Genomic DNA, 18,730 nt, shown 5'->3' with positions numbered 1-18,730 from the left:
CTTACAAGCATTTCTTCCCTTAGTTGCCGACATGCAGCTCTTTGTCCGCGCCCAGGAGCTACACACCCTCGAGGTGACCGGCCAGGAAACGGTCGCCCAGATCAAGGTAAGGCTGGGTGGGTAGTGCTCCCCGGGCTCCATCCTCTTGTGTTCTTTAACCTCGTTCTCCTCGGGAAGGGTAATGAGGCTCGTCTTTCCCTGTAGGCTCATGTAGCTTCTCTGGAGGGCATCGCTCCAGAAGATCAAGTCGTGCTCCTGGCAGGCACACCCCTAGAGGATGAGGCTACCCTGGGCCAGTGTGGGGTGGAGGCTCTGACCACTCTGGAAGTAGCCGGCCGCATGCTTGGAGGTGAGTTGGGGAGGACTGTCCTTTGAACTGCTTGTAAGCATGTAGTGGGTGTAAGGTGTGGAGATCAGTATCCTCAATCCAGGGTGGTTCTTCCTGTTTACCGGAGACTGAGCTCTTGAGATCTTGAGAGATCCGTGGGAGATCGAGCCAGAGTATAGTTCTATTTCATCGGTTACTTATTAGATCCTTGTCTATTTGTTTCCTCACTAACGTCAAGGGGTTAGAAGAGATTCCCCAAGGTGATCTTATGTTCTTGTTTAAAGTCAGGTGCTAGGAAATCCTGAAGTGAAACCCTAGCTTGTACCAGACTAGGCCTTGCTGGTCAAGCATCACATCTTTGCAGCTTTGTTCTCACCCCTGTGGGGCCTTTTTGCTGTCCTAACTACTCGTTTTCCTTTTCCACCGCAGGTAAAGTCCATGGTTCCCTGGCCCGTGCTGGGAAAGTAAGAGGTCAGACTCCCAAGGTAGGTGAGATTACTGGTGGTGTCTTTTGGACTTTGTTTTTTTTCCTATCACAGCTAATCTAAGACCTGTGGCTCTCGAACTGTCTTCTCCTTCCCTGAAGCTGAGAAGGCATGGAAGAGGTCATCCAGAATCTAATCAGCCCTCCCTTTTCCCAGGTGGCCAAACAGGAGAAAAAGAAGAAGAAGACTGGTCGGGCCAAGCGGCGGATGCAGTACAACCGGCGTTTTGTCAATGTCGTGCCCACCTTTGGCAAGAAGAAGGGCCCCAATGCCAACTCTTAAGTTCTCTGTAACCTGGGCTTTCTCTAATAAAGCCACTTAGCCAGTCATCTTGTTTCATTTTCATTTCCAGGGCCTCGGGGAGAGAGATGGCTTTTAGGGCTGGCGGTGTTTCCACTAGAACAGTGACTTTTCATTTTGGTTTCTTGGCAGTGTCAAATTAGGCAGAGGCAGAGGCCCTTGGAGGAGGGCTGGGTAAACTATAAGAAAAGGCTTCCTGTGAAAACTAGTAACCACAGACACCAGCCTTTCAAATGTAGACTTGGAGAAATTGCTCATCTCAACTTGATAATTTCCCCAAATCTTTTTTGTTGTTGTTGATATCGTTGTTCTTTTAGACAGAAGATAGCAGGAATTATGGGAGGTTTTATGGAGGCAGCGATGGCGGGGAGGATTCCAGCAGAAGATCTGGCCTTTCCCTGAACTTGGGACCAGCTGTGTCCTTAATGGAGTCCAGGATAGGAACGTGATCTGCCTCAGCTTCGGAAAGCATTGGCTGCTTACATTGGCCCTGCAGTAACCTTGTTTGTACTTCTGATATCCTGGCTGGCCTTGCTAACGTAATCACAGCTCAGGTCCATCAGTTGATTATTTCCATGTTCCCAGAAATACAGTTCTCTGGAGCTGATTCAAGATTCCCTGTTGGCAACACATGCATACCCACTCATTCAGCTAAAGCTTTTGAACCTGCTGCTTTCTGGAATACAGCATAGTGTGAGGTAAAGACTTGGTCTAGACTTGGACTGCCTTTAGTTTGGATCCTCACTCCATTTATAATTAATCTCTGCCGCCATCTCTTGAGAGTTGCTATGAGGATTAAATAAAGGATGTAAAGTGCTTAGTTCAGCACCTGTCACCAATGTTCAAATATATTGCCTGGTTTTGTCTCTTTAGACATGGCCTCCTAGGAATTTAGATTCTTGGGTGGAAAGTCAGGAAACTAAATAAAAGAGTTACAGCCTCAAAGAAAGTAAGTAATGTGCTGTTAGGTAGATGGGACATACTATCCTAGGGAAGCTCTGAAGATGGAGTGTCAACTGAAGAAGCCAATCAAGTGATGAGATGAAAGTTCCAGTGGAGAGGACTATGTGCAGAGGTGTGCGACAGATCCTGCAGCATATTGTCTGTCAGACATGGAGAGGAGTTTGAGTCCAAATGCACTGGTTGGTCACCAAGGATGGAATGATGTTAAGCGAGGGACTGATGTGATCTGACTTGCGGTCTAATACTTTTCTCAGGCTGATTTTTCTGGGAGGATGGCAAGAAAGTAAGGAAACTAGTTAAGGTGGTGTCATCCAGTTGAGCAAGTAGTTTAGACCACCAAAGGTGGTGGGGATGGAAACAATGAACAGACACGAAGGTCATCTAATCCATCTAGATCTTGGTAGGGGAATTATGATCCATACTGAAATAAATACAAGGTATTGTGAAGGCAGAACTGACTCGAGGTGCGATTGAATGTGAGATGAGGGACCAAAGAACCAGACCTCATTTCAGGGGTGCCATGGATCAACGTCACAGCGCTTGGTAGGGTTTATGGGTTATTGCTCCCATTCTGCCACAAACTGTAGTCTCCATTAGAATAGGACCCATCTCTTTGCTCAGTGTGTTTTTGGTGCCTAGTGTGGAATCTTCACTTTAAAGTTGGATAAACGATAAGTTTGAAGGAGGAAATCAAACAGGAACTTAGGTTAAATGCTTCTTTGTTGAGAAGAGGGAAAATTCCCCCAACACACACACACACACACCTAACCTAGGCTAGGTACCCCACCTTGGGCTTTCTTCCACTCTCCTCCCTTTGCGTCTCCTAGTAGAATGGCTGTCCCTCCAGAGCAGGGGCGCGCCTCATCTCTCAGGGGCCTGACACAATTAATGGCCCCGCGTAAGTTCTTGGCAAAGACCAATTACAGTTTCTGCGCTTGACAGTGCTAAGGAAGCAACCACTAGGGGGCGAACTGGTACCGGCGAAGAGAGCCTGACGCACTCGATACCGCCTCTCACCTCGCAGGGCGGAGCTCGTACGTCACGATCCGCTCCTGCGCCGGCCCAAGCCCTACTTGACAGGGGTGGGGCTTGGCTTCCGAGTGTGGGCGGGAATTGTCAAGAGTCTTCGGGGAGCTCTGGGTAAGCGCTGCGTCGCCCCGCAAAGAAGCGGAAGTAACCGACAAGCGCCGGAAGTTGCCGAGCTGCAACCCCTTAAGCGTTCGGGAGTGGCTTACGGTGCCAGTTGCCATGGAGCCGGCCGGGCCTTGTGGTTTCTGCCCCGCTGGGGAGGCGCAGCCAGCGCGTTACACCTGCCCCCGCTGTAATGTACCCTACTGCTCGCTACGTTGCTACCGGGCGCATGGCAGCTGCGCCGAAGACTTCTACCGTGACCAGGTGCTTGGAGAGCTCCGCGGCCGCAGCGCCTCGCCCAGCCGCCTAGCCAGCGCCCTCCGCCGGCTGCGTCAGCAACGCGAAACCGAGGACGAGCCCCAGGACGCAGGCCTCAGACCTGGATTGGAGCCCCGCGGCCTCTCAGGACTGTGGGAGAGGCTGGCCCCGGCGGAGAAGGCGGCCTTCGAGCGGCTGCTGAACCGTGGCGAGGCAGGGCGTCTGCTACCCCTTTGGCAGCCGTGGTGGTGGGGTCGCGGGGCAGAGCCGCGCCTTCTGGAGGAGCTAAATGATGCCCCGGGCGGTGACGCCGCGGATCTGGAACCCGCCTCTGCAAGGACGCGGCCGGAACCCATGAAGGATGCCGCGGATGCCCTGAACACCGACGAGATGGTTCTCGGAGACCCCCCGGGAGCCTGCGCGCCCGCGGTGCCCACCCGGATCCCCGCCCTGGCCAGCCTGAGCCGCGGCCGGGCCTCGCCGCTCGTGCGCTTCCAGCTGCCCAACGTGCTGTTCGCCTATGCACACACTCTTGCCCTGTATCACGGCGGCGACGATGCGCTGCTCCCCGACTTCTGCGACACTCTGCTCGGCGTTTCGGGAGCCCTGGGCGCCCAGCAAGTCTTCACCTCTGCCGAGGAAGCCCTACAGGCTGCAGCCCACGTGCTGGAAGCGGGCGAGCATCCACCTGGACCCCTGGGTACACGGGGTGCCATGCGCGAGGCTGCCCGCATCCTCATGGGCGAGGGCCCAGCCAACCAGAAGGGCTACACGCTGGCAGCACTGGGGCACCTGGCACAGACCCTGGGCCGGGCCCGAAAACAGGCCGAGGCTACCGAAGAGCGAGATCGCCTCTACCGGGCCCGGAAGAAATGCCAGTACTTGCTGTCTTGGACCAATGAAAACGAGGTGGTCCTCACAGCCCTGGCTCTGGACTGTGCCAGGGCCCATCGGGCCCATGCTGTGACAGCTGAGGAAGTGGCAGCCCTCACTGGGGAGCTGGAGCGGCTTTGGGGAGGCCCCATGCCACCTGCCCCCAGGACTCTCATTGAGGAGCTTCCTGGTTGAACTGGGGACCCCCTTGTTATCAATAAAGCTGTGATTGGTCTGCCCTGTCCGTAGTGCCCATCTCTGAATGACAGCTGTTGTCCCACCCAACTCCAGACTATTGGGCCCACAAACTACCTTTCAACTTCATGATCAGGACTGACACAGCCAATTTTTTTAAACACCCCAACCCCAGAAAAGGAGAGAAGCGCCACCAAAGGTTCTAGGTGTTTATCGGAGGAGGAAGAGCAGCCCCTGCGCTCCATTTTTGAGCACTGGCTGCCTTTCCTCTGCCTGTGGAAGCTCAGGGCAGGGTCCGATACAGACCCTTGAGTCCTAGGTGTGTCCGGGCTCCTGGTGCTGCCTGTGCTGGCCGATGAGGGCACGTGCTCTGACCTACATGGCTGCAGCCGCTTCAGTAGATGTAGGGCACGATTCGGTAGGGCACACGCCGGCAGTATTCGCGCCAGGCCAGGCCATACTTCTGCAGGCACTGCCGCTCGTCCCGGCCCTCGCGGTGCACCAGCAGCGCCGTGAAGTAGAGGAGGTAGAAGTAGGGCAGCAGGTGGGACATGCCTGTGGGGAGGGGGCTGTGACCACTCAGCCAGCCCCCAGGCCACAAAGGCTTCCACACCTAATGGCTCACGGCATCAGCACTCAACCGCAGAGAAGCCAGGCTCCACGACAAGGTGCTGGCAGCGCTGGGCTGGCGCCGACATCTGCCCCAACCGCATCCTGAGTCCGGCCCCGGCTCCCTGACCACTCCCTCCACTGGAGTACAGCCCCGTTCTCCATTCCACACCCAGACTGGATATCCTGCGGTCACCACTCCATCTCTGCCCCTCACACGTATGTGGCCCCATCCAAGCCACTCACCACATGGCAAGGACCAGGCCAGAGCCATGATTAGGTCTCCAAGGTAGTTGGGATGGCGGACCATACCCCACCACCCGGACACCAGCAGCTGCCTCCCTGTTGCTGTAGGGATGGTCTCAAGATCTGGGGAAAAATAGGTAGACAGATGGGGGACCCCCCAGGAAGCCCAGCTGTCCCACCTCCCCGCAGCCTAGAAACTCAGCTCACCAGCCACTCTGGGGTCAGAAGGATTCTTTCGGAAGGTGTTTTTCTGGGAATTGGCTCCACGGAAGATGTAGAAACCAAAGGCTGGGGAAAAGCGTGAGCAGGCAGTCAGGGTGGAGGGTCATAGCCTTCTGCCTAGCTCTGACCACACCCCCACAGCCCAGACCCCGTCTGCCTCGAGACCCAGGACCCAGCCCCCGGCTTTAGAGAAGAGTCCGAGGTTTAGCACCTACCTAATGGGTGATTTATAAACAGTGAATGAACGAAAGGGGAGGGAGAACACTGCACCCAGCCTGCTGCCCCTTCCTGACTGACCGTTGATGAGGCAGATGACTGAGGCCATTGGCAACCCCAGGGGCTGTGGGTGGTACAGCAGGAACTGAGCCTGTAAGCTGTAGGTGAAGGGTACCCAGGCTAGGTCCCCGAAGGCCAGCATGAAGCCAAACCCGTCATGAGTGATGTCCATGGTGGTGAGGACAGCCTCCTGCAGTGACAGGACCCAGACACACTGCCTTAGTCCCTACGAGGTCCTCAGACACTCTCCCCTGCCTCCTTACCCAGTTCGACCTCACCTCCTGCCAGAGGGCATCACCCACATAGAGCAACTGGAAACCATTGACCAGCCACATGGCTAGTGATGGACTCCCCCGAAGTTCTGCTTCTTTCATCAGCAGGGCCAGGTTGATGAGGACCTGAGGGTTGGGGGGAGACATGACACTCTGTCCCCAGCCTGCCTCCGCAGCAGGGGCAGCATCTGAGTAGGGCAGTGCTGTCTCTCATCTGTCAGTCACTAACTCTCCAGCTCTTTGTTGAAGGGACCCAGGCCCTGTACCCAGGGACAGAGGGACTACAATGGAGCACCTGGGAGGCGCTCCCAGCCTGTTTTCTCTTGCCTCGTCCTGTACTGTGGCCTTTGGGAAACAGCATAGGGAACCAATAGACACTTCAGGCTTGAGAGTTAAAACAGACCTGATTTTGAATCTTAGCTTCACCACTGGGACAAGTTGCTTCCCCTCTCTAAAGGCCACTCTCCCCACTCGTACGTGGAAAACGAAGATAATCATGGACCTGCCTCATGGAGCTGCCTGAGGTTTCCACATGATGCGTGTGAAGCATGAGGCAGCGTGCCTGGCACCTAGTGCTCGATAACAGTGGACCAGCCTGTACCAAGGACCCTCATTCTGGTAGCAGTGGGCTCGGTGCTGTTATTAGCTCACCACTTCTAATACTCAGAATAATCTTGGACGCTCTTTATCCCATTTTGCACATGAGGACAGAGCCTTGGAGGCTGGGACCGAGATCCGTGGTAGGCATTTGGCATTCCTCCTGCCTCTGAATGAGGTTTCCAGGGTGACATGAGGGACCTTGACTGAGACTCTTTGGGCAATCCTGACTACAGTCCAACATAAGTGATTATAACCAAAAACCACAGATGGCATGTCGGTCAAGGACACTAGTGATCGGTTCTAAGTTCTGCACTGCTTGGACTAGCAAGCAGCAAAGGATCGCTCTCTCCTCTCCTCGAAATAGATTTTGCACTTGACTGCTTTATTTAAAATTGCACCTGCTCTCCTAACTCCTTCCCTACTTTGCTTTTCTAATGCAGGCTCCATGAGGGCAGATTGTTTTTCCTTTCTTTTCTATAACTTTTTTCTCATCTCCTAATACCTAGCGTCTAGAGCACATGGTGAATCAACAAGTGTTTGTGGAATGAACGAATAATGATTTATGTCTGCGCAATACCAGCCCCACCCTGCCCAAGCACTGCTCACCCATCCCACCCCGCCGCCAGGCCCAGGCCCTCTTAGCTGTGCCCAGCATACCCAGCCGATGAGGCCGGGCCGCAGCTCACAGAAATATTTGAAGTCAAAGGATCTGATGCGCGGGTTGAGCTCCCGTCCCAGGAAAAAGTCGTAAATGGGATTGCCTGGAGGATAACGGAGGGTGAAGGTGCAATCAAGCACCCTGGTCTTCCTCCATCCTCACCCTACTGGGACCCCTCTCTCACCTGAGTTCCCCCCAGGTGCCAGGGTGGAGGTGGGGGCTAGTAGAGCCTTCAGATAGAGAAGGAGGCTGAAGATGAAGGCGGTGAGGGTGGCCACAAACGCCAGGGGCAAGAGCATTTCCGCAAGCTCCCCCACGGGCAGCCCAGCTGACACCCCCAGGCTCACCAACAGGGCTGTCAGCACCAGAGCCTGGAAGCCTGAACCACAACATACAGTGAGTCCTGGGAAGTCCCTACCACACGCACGCACACGCACACACACACACACACACACACCCCACCCCTCAAAGCCCAGGGAGGTCTCAGACCTCGTCCCAAGCCCTTAGGCTGACACCTTGGCTTTCAGATCACCCCAGCCACTGCTCTGCTGCACAGAGTAGCAGCAAATGCTGTAGGTAGGGGTGGAGGGACAAGACGCGTGAACGGGGACAGTGAGCTCTCCGAGGTCTGTTCTAGGGGAAAGAGGCACAGAACCGAGCTCGGAGCCGGGGGCTAATCCCACCAGGCGTGAAGCTCCGCCCCAGCCACGCAACTCCGGCGCAAGGACCCATCCCCCAGGCACCGTTAATGGGATAGCGCAGGGTACTCTTGTCCTTCAATTCCTGGCCCTCGGCCACCTGTGGGCACAAAGGGGCTCTGGTAAGAGTTGAGAGCGCCTTTCTTCTCGCCAAGGCCCTCCCTCCGCACGCCTCCCAGCAGGCCGAGTCCACACCTTGCGTGCCGGCAGTAGGTAAAGGGCCGCTTGCAGGCCGAGCCAGGTGAGCCACAGCAGCAGCGCCCGCGGGCTCCACAGAGCCTCGAGTCCTGGCAGGTAGGGAGGTGGGCCCAGGAGGCGCGCCGGGCCCGAGCGGGCCACCAGGAGCAGGTGGACCATGGTAGCAGGGAGTAGCAGCATCAGCGCCGCAGCGCCTGGGGAAGGGGGACGATCGCGTCGGGTGTCCGTTCTCCAACTCTCCCCGCGCCCCCGACCCTCCGCAGGCGCCCGGTTGTCTCCAGGGCCCCCTCAGCATTCCCATTGCCCTCTTCCATATCCCGGTCTCAGCCTCCTTCTCTAACTTCCATCTTGGTCCCAGCCTCCGGGTCCCCTCGTAGACCCTCTTCCTGATCCCCTCCTGATCCTGTTCGCCACTCCACAAACCGCCCCGCCCCGCTCTGCAGCCCCCAGAGCTGGTCTTTCCTAAGCTCCCTCTCCAGATACTCCACAGAGCCCTCTGCCTCCGGATGCCCCTCAAAGCCTTCCACCTTTCGATCGTGCTCTATCCCTGCTCGTAGCCCACCCCTCGTTTCCCTCAAGAAGCCTCTGGGCCCAGGCCCCCCTTCTCTGCGCCATTACCCAGGGGTCCCCCGAATTCCAGCGGGGCCCGGGAGCCTTGAGGGGCCATGGTCTCCGCTTCGCCGGGAGGTTGGGGCTCACGAAAGTCGGTCAAGGAAACAAAGCCCACCCCATCCCCCAGGAGACGCGTTTAGTGACGGGAGAGATCCGTCCTCGCAACGCCTGCACCTGTCAGGGATCTGAGCTCGGGACAGCGAAAGCGCTTGTCCAGTGGTCTTTAAATGGGCCCGCCCCCGGTCCATCCTGGGCCCAGCAGACCAGCCAATCGACTCTTGGGGGCGAGTCTGACGCCAGTGCATCGGAGTCCGCCTCTTAAGCCTCAGCCTCACAACTCCATCCCCAGCAAGTCCCGCCCCAGCACGCGAGAGGGAGGAGACAGTACGTCTTTATTAGGCGGGTCTTGAGGCCGGAGGGGAAGGGCCCAGCAGGCGGGAGACCAGGGGACATGCGGGTCAGGGCGACCTGGCAAGTAGCCGGGCCTAGCCGCGCTCGCAGATGACCTCGACGACACTGGGTTCCATGGGCACTGGGTCCGGACAGCGTAGGGCAGCTGAAGCCACCACTTCATCCAACAGCAGGTGCACAAGCTCCTCGTCCGCCACAAAGCGCCACAAGTAGAGTTGCAGGAAGTGGCAGTCCACCTGCACCTGCTGCAGCCCGAAGCGCCCAAAGGTGCGCAGACGCACACACTCCAGTAGCGTCTTCAGGCTGATCTTGATGATGCCGGTCAGCACGGACACCTGTAGGAAGGGACAGAGATGCAGAGATGCAGCACCACAATAGCTGATGTTACAGAGGGGGACCCACGTTCTGGGCAGCGGCCAGGGAGACAATAAAATGCCAGTAGCTGTGATGGGGTGGGAAGCCCGAGGTAAGAGGAGCGAGGGATGCAATGTTAGCACCACCCAGCAGAGGCAGACACTGAGATCACCACCGACATGGGGAGGGGGAGGCCTACTGCGTTAGAACACCAGGTCCCTGAGCTTGGGCTGTGCTGGGAGCAGAGACCATGGTGCGAACAGGAATCCCCGGAGAGAACCCAGGACTACTATGGGGACAAGAGCAAGGGCCAAAGAGGCATACTAGATTGGCACCTAGACTCAGGCTGGGAGCACACGAAGGTTAGGGCAGAGGGCTGTGGATGGTGGCTGTGGGGCTCTGGACCACCAGTCACTCCAAGAAACAGCCCTGAGACAGACTAGGGGGACAGAGTCCTAAGGCTCTCTGGACCAGTATGGGGTCTGCTTCAGCCAAACTTCTCAGGGGACCCTAGAAGGCAGGGCCACTGGAGACAGGACCTTGTTGAACTCCACAGGGCTGAACACGTCAATACGTTCAGAGAACAGCTTCTGGATGTTGCTCAAGAGGTTGGTGTCCATTGGGGCACTGCATGGGGAGAAACGAGCATTCAGAGCCTGCCCTGTATCCATGGGGAGAAATGAGCACTCAGAGCCTTTCCCTGCAACCATTCGCCTTTGTCCATTCCCCTAGGGGCTACCCTGACCAAGAGACCTGGGTGTGTAGCTGGGTGCATAGCGGCCTTGCTGCCGAGAGCTGCTGTACACCGAGAAGGTCCTCTTGCTGGAGTCGCTGCTCTGGGCCTTGCGAACGCCCTCCTCGTACAGGAGCCCCACCTGGTGGTGGAAGGAGGCACTGCGAAGAGGCCAGAGCAAGGGGAACCTCCAGCCCACCAGGTGCCCTAGGCAAGGGCCAAGGATGCCCTAAGTTACACACTCATTTGCTATAAGAATCACACTTGTTACAAGAACCACAGGGTAGGTGGGGCCTGGTACCTAGATGGTGCCCTGTCACTACAGAACTGGTGGAGTGGGGCTAACATGGGACGTAAGAGTTAATACTGAGGCCTTGATTTTCTGGGTTACTCTGGGCCTCAGCCTCCTCCTAGGTGAAATGGGAGCGGTGATGCCACAATCCAAGGCTGAAGAGGAACAAGTCCATGAGTGCACGCACTGCCTGGTCCCCACTGTCTTGATCCTCAGAAGGTTGTTCCCCAGCACCCCCAGCCTGCATCAGGGTTCCCCTGGCCAACCTGGGGCAGCACCTGCACGTCAATAGCTGTTGTGTCCTCCACTACCCGCTTCATGACAGCACGCACGTTCCGGGGCTCCAGGGTACTGAGCCAGTCCCGTGTCTCCACACTCTTGCGCAGCATCTGCGATATGACCAGGCCCTGCACCTTCACATAGTGGGTCAGCAGCCGCCGTGCTGTCTCCCTGGCCTCCGCACACAATGTGCTCACGGGTGTCACTGGAGACTGGTCCTGAGCCAGGGATGCAGAGGACACAGAGGCAGTGGGTACTGGGAGAGGCTCAGAGACCACTGCCAACCATGAGTTCGGTGCAGGCTGGGCAAGGGGCAGGTTGGGCTGGGCACAGGCAGCTGGCCTGAGTCCGACCATGAGGGCACTGTCCAGCCTCCTGAGTTCCTAGCACCACCGTGCCCTGCCCTGCTATGAGCTGGCAGTTACCTGCACCAGAAACTGTTCATCGGTGAGGGTGAGGATGTAAGAGATGGTGGCCGTCTCATAGTCCAGGCAGAGGCGGGAAAGGAGCAGGAGCAGGGCAGGTGGCGTGGCACCCCCTTTCTCCCCAGGGCTGTCACAGAAGCTCTGAGCTGTCTGGCACATGGAGCGGATGAAACCCACGATGAGGCCCTCACGGACGCCCTGGCTGCAGAACTCACCCTGTGAGAAGATGGGGCCTGGATGTACAGCAGGTCCCCTTTTCCAGGCAGGGGCTGCTAGTGACCCTCTGCTGGGACCCTACATGCCCTGTTCCCTCTCAATGGGACGGCTTCTTCCTGCATTCCAATACTGCAGAGCAGCTCTACTGCTTAGGGAAGGGCGTACGGGAGACTGAGCCAGCACTGGCGACTCTGCTTGCAGATGCCCTCAGAGCTTTCCCCACCTCTCCAGGCTGCACCAGCCTTTCTCATGACAGCCTGAAACCATATCCAGAGTGTATGGGGACAAGAACTGCATGCCTGGTAACTGCCAACCTGCAGCGTGAATAAAAGAATACCCCAAAAAAGAAAAAAGAAAAAAAGCCCAGGGCCAGGCCATACCCGGAAGTAGGGCTTGTTGGAGAAAGACACCTCCTTGGCAGTGAAGAGATGCACAGCAGCCAGCGAGGCTTTGATGTGGCTCAGGATGGAGCTGGCCACATTGGCCAGCAACTCGGCCAGGCCAGGGCCTTCCTTCCCCGCCAGGCGAGGTGCCGCCAGCGCTTGCCGCACGTCGGTTAGGCAGCCTAGGAAGGCCGCCCGCAGGCCCTGCAGGTGGTGGCCCAGGCGCTCGCGGGCCACTCGCTCCACGATCTCCGTGGCAGCCTCGGCCAGCCCCGCAGCAGCCAGCAGGGCCCCGGGTGCCCGCAGGCGTCGGTGGAAGCGGTCCAGCGCCCGCACCAGCAGCGAGTTGTCACCGCCACCCTGCTCCTGCGCCAGCCGCCTCTCCACCAGCGCAAAGTAGCGGCCGCCCAGCTCCCGGGCGAAGGCTGCCAGCTTCTCAGCACCCGCTGGGCCCTGGGCCGCAAACAGCTCCTGGTAGGCCGCCGCCACTTGGCAGAGGCCACCGACAAAGCCACTGCCACCACGGTCGGTGAATTCTAACACATCTGGGGCTGGAGGGGAAGGCCCCAGCTCGGCCTCCAGGCTTCTCAGCTCCTCCTCCAGCCGCCCGCGGGCGTGCGCCAGGAACTCCTCGCATAGTTCCTCAGCTGGTTCACCGAGAGCCAGCAGCAGCTCCACACACTCCGCCTGCTCGGGGGCGCCCGAGCCGCCCTCCCTGTGGGGGGGAAGATGGCAGGGAAGGGCAAGAAAACGGAATTCGGGCTGGGGATGAGGGAAACTGGAAAGCTCTGGGCAGGCCCAGGAGCCCAGCGGAGTGCGACGAGGGTCCGGGGCCACACCTGAAGCGCTGCCGTAGCTGCTGGGCCAGGCGAGCCGTGATGACCTGGCAGTCGTCCTGGATGGCGCGGAACGAGGGCAGGTGCTGGTACTGCTGCAGCACCGCCCGCGCGCGGCCCTGGTAGCGCACCGCCTGCCCGTAGGCGCCCAGCTCCACGCACTTGGTGAGGCGCGAGGGGAGCTCGAAGAGGAACTGCAGCTTCCGCAGCAGCGCGTGGACCCCTGGGGGACGAGGGCCGGTAGTTTTAGCCCCAAAGCCCCAAGGGCCGCCCACTTTAGCACCCGCTCTGGGGCGGGGCCCACCTGCCAGCTTGGTGATGCGCTCGTGGCGGTCCTGCAGCGTGGCGCTGATACGCGCACTGAAGTCCGTGATCACTGCCATGTTGGTGGCCAGCCGGTCCATCTCGTCCTCCATCTTCCGGAAATCGTTCTTCATCTTCCGGATGGTGTCTGGGAGGGCAAGCGCAAAGGAGAGGGAAAAGGAGACGATGAGGGGTGTAGAGGCAGCAGCACCCGGCTTGAGACACGGTCCAGATGCTCTCACACACACCCCCTTCCCAAATGCGCTTAGCTGCTACTTAAGGGTGGCACTGATGGTTCTGTGCATAAGGGCTGCAGTGGTGCTTGGTCACAGTATGTCAGGGAGCAGGGTCATGTCAGTGCAGCAGGCATTTTCTGAGCACCCATGCTGTGCCTCTAGCCCTGATGCAATGGGAAGATGGCCCATGGAGCCGCAGTCCCTGCCCAGAGAGTATGCTCAGATCCAAAAAAGGGCACAGGGCACTTGGCAAAGACCTGTCTGCGTGTCCCCAGGGGCAGCCTCCATGCTGTGTATTGCCTGGCACAGGGGAGACAATAAATACTTGTTCTTCTTTATCTCCTTTCCAGACCTCCCAAGCCCTTTCACTCTGCCTTCCAGAACATGGCCAATCTTCTCTGAAGGGTCTTTTCCCTTTTTTTCCGACAGAGAACCAGGAGGCAGTTCTCCCTGGTGTCTCTGGGCCCCGCCCCAAAACACTTCTAGATAGGTTCTCCTCTTCCCTTCAAGATCCCAGCTTCTTTGAAGACCATGCCATCGAACTACACCCCTCCCGTTGCCGTCCCCGCCGTCCTCCTTGCCAGGTCTCTCAGCTCCTGATCACTGTTTCTCCGGGATGAAGGAGAAACATTCCATCACAGGAGACTTAAATTCACCTCTATCAATCCATGACTGATTCGAGTGGTCAAAAACTATGTGAAGCTACAGAAGACCTAAAAAACCAATATGGTCCACCTACCTGATTTATACTGAATTCTTTTCAAGACTCCACAGTATATACCAAAACCTTACCACATACTAGATCATAAAGAAAATCTCAATAAATTTACAAATAAATTGAAATTGTGCAGACGGCATTTTCATCACAACGCAAACCTCATTCTTAATCAGCTATTGGGTCAAAAAGGAAATCAAAACTGAAATTGAAGTATACATAAAAGATAACAACAATGAAAAAACTACAAATCAGAGCCTATAGGATACAGCTAAACATATATTCAGAAAAAAATCGGTCTTAAATTCTTACATTAATAAACCAGAATAAACATTCAACTCAAGAAGTTAGAAAAAGTACTTCAAAAGAAAGCAGAAGGATGAATTAATAAAGCTAAAAGCAGAAATTAAAACATTTTTTAAATGGAAGAATAAATCAGAGATCAGGGTCACTGAAAAAATAAATAAAAATAAAATATATAAAATTTTAGTTAACTTAATTTTTAAAAGGGAAAAAATAAACAAAATAAAAAATAAGGGGAGAAATAATCACAAATACACAAAAGAATCACGAGATATAACTTTGCTCAATTCCATGTAAAAAAAAAAACACCCTGAAAACCTGGATGAAACAGATAACTTGCTACAAAAATAAAATTTATCTAACTGGACTCCAGAAGAACAGAAAACATAGACATGGAGGATAGAGAATGTGCCAGACCCAGAGGCTGTCACCGGGGTGCTGCCACAGCTGTGAGACAGCTCGTCCCAATGCACTATGTAAGCAGTGCTCCGGAAGAGAAAATGAGAAAAGCTTTCACATCAATCTGTGGCTCAAACAAAACACTGACATGAAAACATGACAAAGCTCAAAAATGAAAATGACACATTCTTATCTTTTATGAATGGAGAATTAGATAAATAAATGGAAATGTACAGATAAACTAGCAAACAGAATCCAGCAATGTATTACAAAAGTAATTGACAAAATATATTCAAGTGGTGTTTAGTCCATGAATATAAAGATAGTTCAATAGTAGAACTCTTAATTCACTATATTAACAGATGTGAGACAATTCAACATCTATTCTTGATTCAAAAAACATTCTCAATAAATTATGAACAGCGGAATATTTCTCTCCCCTCCAAACGGCAATGCTGGAAGCATCCCATCAGAATCGGAAACATGGCCAGAACGACCATGCTCACTTCTGCTGTCTAATATGGTTCTGGGGATACTAGCTAACCCGGTTAGACTCCAGAAATATAGAGATACACAAATTAGAAAGGAGGTAAAATTATCACTATTTGCATATTATATATATGCATATAATTGTATAATTAGAAAACCCTAAAGAGTCATTGAAAACACTACTACAAACAAGAGAATTTAATAATGTGACTGAGTATGAAATGGATATAAAGAAATCAGTAGCAGTAAGCAACAGTATTCACAGTATTCACACATACCAGTTAGAAGATACACTAGAAGAAAAGAACCCATTTTCAATAGCAATTTTAAAAGATCAAAATATCTGGAAATACAAGAAATGTTCAAACCTTTGTGTTACCAAAGAATATACTAGAAGGCCTGAAGAAGTGAAAAGACATATCACATTCTTGGATAAGAAGCCCAGTATCATGTCAATTCTCCCTACAAATTTAACTTGATCCAATAAAAATTTAAGAGACCATTTTTATTCTTCTGAAAAATATAATTTAATGTTCAGATGGAAAATAAGAATACACGAAAATTTTGGAAGTGAAAAGTAGTGAGGGGGAACTAGCCTTACAATAATTTAAAACATTTGTACAACTTTATATCATAATAATTTAAAGTGTGTGGCACTGGTACATGAACAATTACAGATCAATTGGACAAAATAGAAGGTTTTTAAAAATCCAGAAACATAAAGAAATTTACTATTATGATAAAGATAGCATTTTGAGTCAGTGGGGAAAAGATGAAACATTCAATAGTGTTGGGACAAATAGAAGTCATTTGAAAGAAGACTATAGTGGGATTCAGACCTCACTCCTTACACACACACACACACACACACACACACACACACACACACACACACAGCAGATAAATCAAAGTTTAAATGTCATTTAAAAACATAATCACAAGAGTATGTGAAGAAAATAGAGGAGTTTTTAAGTATTAGGGATGGAAAGGTTCTTGCTAAGAAACACCTCAAACTCAGAAGCCATCAAAAAGATTAATAATATTGTCTGATATACCAAATCCTCCATGAACTTAATCAAAAGACACTCAAAAAAGAACTGCCAATCATATCATACAGCGTGACTTTTCCTTAGTATGTGAAAAACTCTCATCAATCATTATGAAAAAGAACAATTCTATAGAATAACAGGAAAAGGACATGAACAGGCAGTTCACAAACAAGGATATCAAACAGTTTTTAAACACACAAAAAGATATTCAACCTCACTCACATATTAAAACTACACAGGGACACCAGTTTTCACCTCTCAGATTGATAAAGATCGAAAATTTCAGTAACGGTGTTGGCCACAGTGTGTAGAAAGAGGTATTCTCTTGTTTGCTGGTGGTTGTGCAAACTGCTGAGTACTTATGGGATGGAATCTGGCAATATTAACTGCAGTTACCTGTGAACCTTCGCACACCCACAGCTGGTCCGTGTGTGGCTCCTGGACCATGGGAACATTCTGTGAGCAGGACCGGGGCAGCACCCAACTTGGGGAGACAGCCAGAAGGGTGAGGCAAGGAGAAAAGCATCAACAACAAAGACAAGGAAAATAAAAGGGAACAAAGAGACACAAAAATTGCAGGGGAAAAAAAATAGCAGAGAAAATTGAAGAAAAAAACTGCGCAAGAACCCAAAGAGCTAAAATCTGCAAAGCAATTAAGAGACCAAAAAAATTACAAGAAAAGGTAGACGGTCAATCAGCAGGATGAACTTTTCATGTTAGCAACACCGTCTTAAGGGACAAGACCACTGACCCTTAACTGGAAATTTAAGTCACATAATATGAAATGTTTATACTACTCTTTGGGGCCCCTGGTTGAAGTGGCTTGTATCTTGTTGGAAAATGATGGCTGCATTGCCAACTCATGGACAGTGAACTAACGGACATAGCACAGTGTGCAGTTAAAAACAGTAAAAGCAGAGCAAAGGCAAAAGATAGAAGCTGACACGCTGGACCATGGGCTGATGATCATGGAGAGGCTTGAAAGTTCATGAGGCGTTTCATCTTCCCCCACTGAGTTCTTGTTTTCACTTACAAACCACTTACCCCGCAATACAACCTCGGCCCAGGTCTGACAAATGCTACTATCAGAAGAGCAGATTCTTTCTAGAGTGGCTGTTTGGGCCCATGGCACACAGGTGCTACCTCAAAAAGGAAACCTGAGTCTGACTTCCAAAGGAAAAAAAAATCTAAAAACTAAGTTGCCATTAAAACAGAGTCAAAGAAAACCCAGTACTGGTGTCATTGTTGCTGACTGCATATACACAGAGCCATTAAAATGGAAATAAAAGTGGCACCATACCAAAAAAAAAAACAAAACAAAACATCCATACCACTGAGTAATGAAGAATACACTGTATATCTTTGAAGCATTTCAAGCCTGTTAAGAAAAGCAGCTGCCATTGGGGCCAACAACAACTAGCTACCCAGGGACAGGAGTGGGCGGTAACCAGCTAGGGACAGGAGTGGGCGGTAACCTGCTGGAGACAGCCTTGCTGGTCATACCGGTCTTCGATTTGTGAAACCCACAGAGCTGCCCATCTAGGACCAGTGCATTTTCTGTGTGCCTGACTGTCTCAATAAAGTTTACTGTTGGATGTCTCTGTTTTTGCCGGGGAAACGGAGGGGACGGGGTTTTCACTGCGCAGCCTTTGGGAGCTTTCTGATTGTTAAACAGATAAATGCATTAATCCATAAACACACGCAATGTTTAGGGCAGAGGTCAGCAGAATATAGCCTGTAGACCAAACCCGGCTTGACACCTGTTTGGTTTTTCGTTTTTTTAGTCGGGATATAATTAACATACCGCAAAATTTAGTGCATTTCAGTATATTGAGTATATTCACATGGTTGTGTAACCAACATCACTATCCAATTCTAGAATATTTCCTCACCCCAAAAAGAAACCATACACTCAAAAAGAAACCCCACATCCCTCAGTAGTTACTCCCTATTTCTGCCACCCCTCAGTCCCTGGCAACCATTAATCCATTTTCTGTTTCTGTGGATTTGCCTATTATGTACACTTAACATAAATGAGATTATGCAACATGTGGCCTTTTGTGTCTGGCTTCTTTCGCTTACCATGTTTTCCAGGTTTGTCTACATTGTAGCATGTGACAGCACGTCATATGTTTTTATGAATAATATTCCATTGTGTGGATCTACCACATTTGTTTATCCATTCATCAGCTGGTGGCCATTTGGATTGCTTCCACTTTTTGGCTACTATGAATAATGCTCCTATAATCATTTGTATACATGTTTTTTGTGAACATGCATTTTCAGTTCTTTTCAGTATATTCCTAAGAGCAGAATTGCGGGGCCATATGGTAACTCTATGCTTAGGTTTTTGAGAAAAGGCCAAACTGTTTTCGGGGACACC

The 18,730-nt window shown here is 52.5% G+C and overlaps 4 protein-coding genes across 8 annotated transcripts in view; 2 read left to right on the top strand and 2 right to left on the bottom strand.

Annotated features, from left to right (window-relative positions):
• Nucleotides 1–6: 6 nt before the first annotated feature.
• LOC105297880 (ubiquitin-like protein FUBI) lies at nucleotides 7–1,142 on the top strand. Its single transcript, XM_011368791.2, has 4 exons — nucleotides 7–106; nucleotides 205–349; nucleotides 758–813; nucleotides 970–1,142. The coding sequence occupies exons 1-4, from the start codon at nucleotides 32–34 to the stop codon at nucleotides 1,093–1,095; spliced, it is 402 nt and encodes a 133-aa protein (XP_011367093.1). The 5' UTR covers nucleotides 7–31; the 3' UTR covers nucleotides 1,096–1,142.
• A 2,044-nt stretch (nucleotides 1,143–3,186) lies between these two features.
• ZNHIT2 (zinc finger HIT-type containing 2) lies at nucleotides 3,187–4,582 on the top strand. Its single transcript, XM_011368786.2, has one exon. The coding sequence runs from the start codon at nucleotides 3,325–3,327 to the stop codon at nucleotides 4,531–4,533; it is 1,209 nt and encodes a 402-aa protein (XP_011367088.1). The 5' UTR covers nucleotides 3,187–3,324; the 3' UTR covers nucleotides 4,534–4,582.
• A 28-nt stretch (nucleotides 4,583–4,610) lies between these two features.
• Nucleotides 4,611–9,163, bottom strand: TM7SF2 (transmembrane 7 superfamily member 2). Of its 2 annotated transcripts, XM_023535761.1 has the most exons (9): nucleotides 8,310–9,163; nucleotides 8,160–8,214; nucleotides 7,601–7,795; nucleotides 7,416–7,519; nucleotides 6,165–6,284; nucleotides 5,908–6,076; nucleotides 5,596–5,676; nucleotides 5,389–5,511; nucleotides 4,611–5,088 (listed from the first exon to the last, which is right to left on the bottom strand). In XM_023535761.1, exons 1-9 carry the CDS (start codon nucleotides 8,490–8,492, stop codon nucleotides 4,928–4,930), a joined length of 1,191 nt encoding a protein of 396 aa, XP_023391529.1. In that variant the 5' UTR covers nucleotides 8,493–9,163; the 3' UTR covers nucleotides 4,611–4,927. The 2 variants fall into 2 exon arrangements, with proteins under 2 accessions (XP_023391529.1, XP_023391528.1); XM_023535760.1 differs by lacking the exons at nucleotides 8,160–8,214; nucleotides 8,310–9,163 and adding an exon at nucleotides 7,906–8,047 and having other exon boundaries at nucleotides 4,951–5,511.
• Nucleotides 9,164–9,297: 134 nt separating this feature from the next.
• VPS51 (VPS51, GARP complex subunit) overlaps nucleotides 9,298–18,730 on the bottom strand; it is a 16,057-nt gene continuing 6,624 nt past the window's right edge. Inside the window, exons 3-10 of one of the 4 annotated variants that reach the window (XM_011368790.2) lie at nucleotides 13,158–13,304; nucleotides 12,857–13,076; nucleotides 12,015–12,732; nucleotides 11,419–11,634; nucleotides 10,993–11,211; nucleotides 10,443–10,564; nucleotides 10,229–10,316; nucleotides 9,298–9,670 (exon numbers count right to left, since the gene is read on the bottom strand). In XM_011368790.2, the coding sequence (XP_011367092.1) occupies nucleotides 9,410–9,670; nucleotides 10,229–10,316; nucleotides 10,443–10,564; nucleotides 10,993–11,211; nucleotides 11,419–11,634; nucleotides 12,015–12,732; nucleotides 12,857–13,076; nucleotides 13,158–13,304 (1,991 nt within the window). In that variant the 3' untranslated portion in view covers nucleotides 9,298–9,409. Of the gene's footprint in view, nucleotides 9,671–10,228; nucleotides 10,351–10,442; nucleotides 10,565–10,980; nucleotides 11,212–11,418; nucleotides 11,635–12,014; nucleotides 12,733–12,856; nucleotides 13,077–13,157; nucleotides 13,305–18,730 lie in introns of all 4 variants that reach the window. The other 3 variants (XM_011368788.2, XM_023535758.1, XM_023535759.1) reach the window with 3 other exon arrangements.

The sequence above is a fragment of the Pteropus vampyrus genome, unplaced genomic scaffold, assembly GCF_000151845.1.
Source record: "Pteropus vampyrus isolate Shadow unplaced genomic scaffold, Pvam_2.0 Scaffold144, whole genome shotgun sequence".
Taxonomy (NCBI): Eukaryota; Metazoa; Chordata; class Mammalia; order Chiroptera; family Pteropodidae; genus Pteropus; species Pteropus vampyrus.
The sequence above is the reverse complement of the archived record's forward strand: the minus strand, read 5'-3'. Positions and strand labels throughout refer to the sequence as shown.

What these genes read in the sequence shown, in the direction of transcription:
- LOC105297880 (XM_011368791.2), top strand. Translation starts at nt 32, where the DNA reads ATGCAGCTCTTTGTCCGCGCCCAGGAGCTACACACCCTCGAGGTGACC. An exon ending in AAACGGTCGCCCAGATCAAG is followed by an intron (nt 107 to 204) that starts GTAAGGCTGGGT and finishes CTTTCCCTGTAG; the next exon opens with GCTCATGTAGCTTCTCTGGA. An exon ending in TAAGAGGTCAGACTCCCAAG is followed by an intron (nt 814 to 969) that starts GTAGGTGAGATT and finishes CCCTTTTCCCAG; the next exon opens with GTGGCCAAACAGGAGAAAAA.
- ZNHIT2 (XM_011368786.2), top strand. Translation starts at nt 3,325, where the DNA reads ATGGAGCCGGCCGGGCCTTGTGGTTTCTGCCCCGCTGGGGAGGCGCAG.
- TM7SF2 (XM_023535761.1), bottom strand. Translation starts at nt 8,492, where the DNA reads ATGCTGCTACTCCCTGCTACCATGGTCCACCTGCTCCTGGTGGCCCGC. An exon ending in ACCTACTGCCGGCACGCAAG is followed by an intron (nt 8,215 to 8,309) that starts GTGTGGACTCGG and finishes TTGTGCCCACAG; the next exon opens with GTGGCCGAGGGCCAGGAATT. An exon ending in TTCTGACCCCAGAGTGGCTG is followed by an intron (nt 5,512 to 5,595) that starts GTGAGCTGAGTT and finishes ATTTTTCCCCAG; the next exon opens with ATCTTGAGACCATCCCTACA.